This window comes from Babesia bigemina, scaffold Bbigscaff_63458 (genome assembly GCF_000981445.1).
Source record: "Babesia bigemina genome assembly Bbig001, scaffold Bbigscaff_63458".
Lineage (NCBI taxonomy): Eukaryota > Apicomplexa > Aconoidasida > Piroplasmida > Babesiidae > Babesia > Babesia bigemina.
Window position 1 is genome coordinate 1 of NW_012237112.1, and position 6,143 is coordinate 6,143.

The 6,143-nt window shown below is 49.1% G+C and overlaps 2 protein-coding genes across 2 annotated transcripts; both read right to left on the reverse strand.

The window, feature by feature from the left end:
- Positions 1-20: 20 nt before the first annotated feature.
- Positions 21-470, reverse strand: BBBOND_0002120 (hypothetical protein, conserved; the record flags this gene model as incomplete). Its single annotated transcript, XM_012915052.1, has 1 exon — positions 21-470. The coding sequence occupies one exon, from the start codon at positions 468-470 to the stop codon at positions 21-23; it is 450 nt and encodes a 149-aa protein (XP_012770506.1).
- A 2,729-nt stretch (positions 471-3,199) lies between these two features.
- BBBOND_0002130 (hypothetical protein, conserved) lies at positions 3,200-5,938 on the reverse strand (the record flags this gene model as incomplete). The annotated part of the gene is made up of 1 exon (XM_012915053.1): positions 3,200-5,938. One exon carries the CDS (start codon positions 5,936-5,938, stop codon positions 3,200-3,202), a length of 2,739 nt encoding a protein of 912 aa, XP_012770507.1.
- Between the last annotated feature and the right edge of the window lie 205 nt (positions 5,939-6,143).

The window sequence follows — 6,143 nt, forward strand, 5'->3', positions numbered from 1 at the left end:
GGTAGCTTTTAGGCTCCTATTTACTCTGCATCCGGGATCAAGGCTTGAAACCCTGAGTTTGAGTCTTCAAAAATATCTTTTATACAAGTTTTTGTTTGCAATAGGCAGTGCTCGATTACTCTTTCAACGTTCTTAGTGTTGAATGCTTTTCCATATTCTTCGTCGCTCATCATGATTTGAGGATCTTTAAGATCCTTTTTTTTAAATTTCGTAATTTCTGTCTCTAAATTCGTCTTAAGTCCGTATATTGGCCCAGTTATACTTGCAAGTTTACCATTATGTTCAATCTCATACCCCTCCAACCACCCCTTCACCGCGTCGACAGACGCCGCAAGCCCAGCACGCCCGGAGCCAATATTATTATTTAAGGTTGTAATAACTGTATTAATGTTTTTTGTAGGATCTGTATCATAAGTTGTCACTTCATTTTCATCCTTCACCGCTTCAAGCACACCACTCAAAAATCCCATCACGCCGTCACACAGCCTGTCAACGTCGGAGTAGACGATGCCTTTGCCATCGTAGCCTTTGGAGTCTTTGGAGTAACCAAGAAAAGTCTCAAGACCATCGCAAAGATTCTCTAAAAGGTTTTTAGGATTTATTGATGCATTTTTTAAGATTCTTATAATTTTCACAAAGCTCCCTCCATTTCCTCAAAGCGTCCAACTTGGACTGCAATTTGGCTAGCTCAGCAGAGTCAGAGGGGGAAGTGAAGGGGTGACAAGGCACAAGTTATTATTATGGTTTAAAGAGGTCATAGCGGTATTATGGCGAGGTAATTAGAGCGATGTAGAGTAGATAAAGGAGCGATGTAGAGTGGATAAAGGGGCGATGTAGAGTGGGTTAGGGAGCGATGAAGAGTGGGTTAGGGAGCGATGTAGAGTGGATTAAGGGGCGAAGTGGAGTGGATTAGGGAGCGATGTAGAGTGGGTTAGGGAGCGATGTAGAGTGGATAAAGGGGCGATGTAGTGTGGATAAAGGGGCGATGTGGAGTGGATAAAGGGGCGATGTAGTGTGGATAAAGGGGCGATGTAGAGTGGGTAAAGGGGCGATGTGGAGTGGATTAGGGAGCGATGTGGAGTGGGTAAAGGGGCGATGTAGAGTGGATTAGGGAGCGATGTAGAGTGGGTTAAGGGAGCGATGTAGAGTGGGTTAGGGAGCGATATAGAGTGGATAAAGGAGCGATGTAGAGTGGGTTAAGGGGCGATGTAGAGTGGGTAAAGGAGCGATGTAGAGTGGATAAAGGAGCGATGTAGAGTGGGTTAGGGAGCGATGTGGAGTGGATAAGGGGGCGGTGTAGAGTGGGTTAGGGAGCGATGTAGAGTGGGTAAGGGGCGATGTAGAGTGGATAAAGGGGCGATGTGGAGTGGTTAAAGGAGCGATTTAGAGTGGATAAAGGAGCGATGTAAGGTGGGTTAGGGAGCGATGTAGAGTGGGTAAAGGGGCGATGTAGAGTGGGTTAGGGAGCGATGTAGAGTGGGTAAAGGGGCGATGTAGAGTGGGTTAAGGAGCGATGTAGAGTGGGTAAAGGAGCGATGTAGAGTGGGTTAAGGAGCGATGTGGAGTGGGTTAGGGAGCGATGTAGAGTGGGTTAGGGAGCGATGTAGAGTGGGTTAAAGAGCGATGTAGCGTGGATAAAGGGGCGATGTAGAGTGGGTAAAGGAGCGATGTAGGGTGGATAAGGGGCGATGTAGAGTGGGTTAAGGAGCGATGTAGAGTGGGTAAAGGAGCGATGTAGAGTGGGTTAAGGAGCGATGTAGAGTGGGTTAGGGAGCGATGTAGAGTGGATAAGGGAGCGATGTTGAGTGGGTAAAGGAGCGATGTAGAGTGGGTTAAGGGGCGATGTAGAGTGGGTAAGGGAGCGATGTAGAGTGGGTTAAGGGGCGATGTAGAGTGGATAAAGGGGCGATGAAGAGTGGATAAGGGAGCGATGTAGAGTGGGTTAAGGGGCGATGTAGAGTGGGTAAAGGGGCGATGTAGACTGGGTTAAGGGGCGATGTAGAGTCGATAGAGGGGCGATGTAGAGTGGGTTAGGGGCGATGTAGAGTGGATAAAGGAGCGATGTGGAGTGGATAAGGGAGCGATGTGGAGTGGATGAAGGAGCGATGTAGAGTGGGTTAGGGAGCGATGTAGAGTGGGTTAAAGAGCTATGTAGAGTGGGTTAAGGAGCGATGTAGAGTGGGTTAAGGAGCGATGTGGAGTGGGTTAGGGAGCGATGTAGAGTGGATTAGGGAGCGATGTAGAGTGGGTTAAAGAGCTATGTAGCGTGGATAAAGGGGCGATGTAGAGTGGGTAAAGGAGCGATGTAGGGTGGATAAGGGGCGATGTAGAGTGGGTTAAGGAGCGATGTAGAGTGGGTAAAGGAGCGATGTAGAGTGGGTTAAGGAGCGATGTAGAGTGGATAAGGGGCGATGTAGAGTGGGTTAGGGAGCGATGTGGAGTGGGTAAAGGGGCGATGTCGAGTGGGTTAAGGGGCGATGTCGAGTGGGTTAAGGGGCGATGTCGAGTGGGTAATAATCACCACTTGTCTCCATGTCATCGCTGCCGTGTCCATGTCATCGCTGCCGTGTCCATGTCATCGCTGCCGTGACCATGTCATCGCTGCCGTGTCCATGTCATCGCTGCCGTAACCATGTCATCGCTGCCGTAACCATGTCATCGCTGCCGTGACCATGTCATCGCTGCCGTTACCATGCCATCGCTGCCGTGACCGTGTCATCGCTGCCGTAACCATGTCATCGCTGCCGTGTTGATGTCATCGCTGCCATAACCATGTCATCGCTGCCGTGTCCATCTCATCGCTGCCGTGTCCATCTCATCGCTGCCGTGACCATGTCATCGCTGCCGTTACCATGCCATCGCTGCCGTGACCGTGTCATCGCTGCCGTAACCATGTCATCGCTGCCGTGACCATAACTTGGTCAGGTGCTTGGTCAGGTGGTTGGTCACCACTTTGGTCATGGCATTGGTCACCACTCTGGTCATGGTATTGGTCAGCACCTTGGTCAGCATCTTGGTCACCACTTTGGTCACCACTTTGGTCAACACGTTGGTCATGGCATTGGTCACCACTTTAGTTAACTACTACACAATCACATACAACGGTTAATGAGTGATACAACAGATTAAAGCAAAATTCATAAGTTAGGTGAGTAGGTGATATGCTAGGTGTGTGTAGACAGTAAACACGTGAGTACGATTACGGCTGCAGGTAAAACACTCTGTTAAGCTTGTTAACACGTGCGGCGGCGAGTAGTGATTGAGCGGCTATCCTATGACTCGAGGGACTATGTAGATGCGATTTGATGTGGAGCAGGTCTAGGCGGATGACCATGATGTGGATGAGGTACAACGCAGAGAGGAGCCAGAGGGCCAATACTGTGAATGAGAATTTCTCTCTAATATCCCACAAGAATTGGTCGATTTGTTTGCGTAATTCAATAAGCACCGAACCTTCAGCAAGCATCTTCTTCAACGCTTCGCAGAAATCTCTGCACGTCCTTTTAGACCCTTCATTATTACCAGAGCCATTCAGTCCCCATGGGTGTCCGAAGGTAAAACCGTATCTGTACAGGGTAGGGTGAGTGTCACGGCAGTTAACTATGGATTTGCAGTAAGTCGAATGGTTGTGGGTAGGGGATAGACTCGTAGGCTTCCCTGTTGAATCAGTGTATTTGACTTGGCAGTTTTCAACACAGCTCTTCACATGACATTTACTTCCGGCTGGACCACATTTCTTGCAACAGTCGTCATATAATTTCTTAAGCAGATCGCAGAATGTCTCCGTGATGTACACGATCCACGACAAATGGTTGGCCTTATGTTCGGCAGAGTAATACCTAGTAATGTCCTGTGTCATTGACTTGACATAGAGACCACATGGCGCAACTGAGCCAGACTCGCAATTTGCGATGCTGCATAAATTACCTTTCGAATGTTCATCGCCGTGTTTACTGCTGCTAACCAACGAGGTCGGATCGAGATGTCCATATTGTTCTCCGAAGTACGCATCGTTGACAGCCTGCTTAAATGCGGCTTGTGTATGCGGATTCGATTTTCCGAAGTTTCCATAGAAATCAGCTGCCCATCCTCCGAGGTAACCATAGTAAAACGCAAAGATGTCTCCCAGCGTCTGCGGAGGTTTCTGCAAAAGGCACGTCAGCTGAGCGCAAAGCTTAGTTAGTGGAGCGGAATCACTACCACAAAAGCCCTCAAGAGCTTTCTTGAGATACTCTCCCCTCTGCCTGTGAGAAGCAGTGACACTGATGTCGTTGAAGCCCATTGGCGTTCTACAAGGGATACCTCTATGGTTGGAGAGCGTACATGTCAGCTTACAACCGGGCTTAGTGAAGGAGTGTGGTAAAAAGCCGGGGAGACCATCCTCTAAAAAGGACTGAAGCGGCGATTTTATACCGCACTGAGCTGTTTGGTCACACTTTTGGTTACACCTTTGCTTGTGTATTTGGTTGCCCTTTTGGTTAGGACATTGCATAGCATTGCAGTTCCATGCTGACCCGCCTACTTGGTTTCCGTACCAACAGTCACGCCAACTGACTGAGGGCTCCTCGTTGCTGCACTGCCCGTATAGGAAGAAAAGTTGCAGGTAAAGCCGATTCAGCACGTCGCACAGCATATCGAAGCAAGCACCGGGGGCGGTTGGATAGGCGAAACCGTCGGGGTTTGTGTTGAAGTCGACGGCATAAATGCCGTCCGCGTGGCCATGGCCGAGTATTCCAATCAGCACGTCTTCAGCGTCGACACAAACCTTATGAATAATGGATGTCAGCGTTGAGGCTGCGATCTTTTCTGGGTAAGCTGGCAAAGTGTCAGGATCTGTCTGTAGAACAAGTGGGCCGTCTGGGTTGCTGTCACCGGATGCCTCATCCGGCTTCTCAAACAGGTCACCAATGTCGCTGACTGATACAGTTGGAAACACGCGATTGTGCGGAAGTCCAGTCAACCAACAAAGCATTTGGTAAACAGACGACGGCGATTTAGGCCTCTCGATGTGGCGCAGGTGGGAAACGCAGTAGTAGTTTTCAAGGCAGTCATAGAGGAACTGAAGTATGTCGAGGAGACTCATGTTATCTGCATCAATAGAAGCTACGCTGCTTGCTTTGTTCTTTTTAGTCATCCACTGTTTCAAAAGGTCAATTGAGGAAACGTTGAAAATTTTTTTGTGGATGATCGCATGAATATCTGTGCCCGTAAAGTCTGGCTTATTCCGCAACTCGCCCTCATGCGAATCACGGTACATAGAAACCTGGTACCCGCAACTACTGAATAAATCGCCAAGCTTATTATTATATTTATTGTACGACGTGTGTATTTGATTAAATCGCGATTCTTTACAAGAATCACTCAGATGCTTAAAGTCATTACTCAGCGTCGCCAGGGAGGTGAGGAACACCTTCGCGCACTTCCTCCCGTACTCGGTTATTTCGGTGTTGTCAGCAGGATTTGCAAGCAATTTAGGTGCTTTAGTATCAGGCGATGTTTTCTCCTTCACCAACTGACCAGCATAATTTTGCCCCGAGTACCTGCTGACGTACTGCTTCGCGAGCTCCCCGTGGAACGCCTGGACGCCGCGCTTGACGACGTTGAGCAGCGGGGAGGCCTCGGCGAAACCAGAGGGGGCGAGGGTGTCGAGCTGCGTTTGGAGGTCGGCGAGCTTGCGGGAGACGGTGGCGTCGAAGTGGCGTTGGGTGTTCATTGTGGACAGGAGGGCGTAGAGGGCGTCGGTGAGGGGGATGAGACGGGAGGGGGAGAGGTCGGGTTGGGATTGGAGATCATTAAAGTAATCTCTAAAAAATTCATTAAATCTGTTTGCAAGCGATTGCAATGTCAGATGAGTTAGGCCATTGAAGGTAGACGCCTGGAAACGTTTATGCAATTTTTTCATCAGGCCTTTCAGGCCCGCGTTGGCGTCATCATCCATGAGTTTTTGGATGATTGGGATTTGGGTCGAAACAGTCTCTTGTAAGGCTTTTAATTCGGCTTTCTTTTGATTTGCGAAAAGGGTCTGTACGCCGTCCTGCAAGTCGTTGAATGCGTCCTTCGCTCGGTTTTGCAATCCATTTCAAGTCTTGCATTGCTCGATTTGAGCTGCCTCCAGCATCTTGTAACCTGTTCGCATTTGAGAA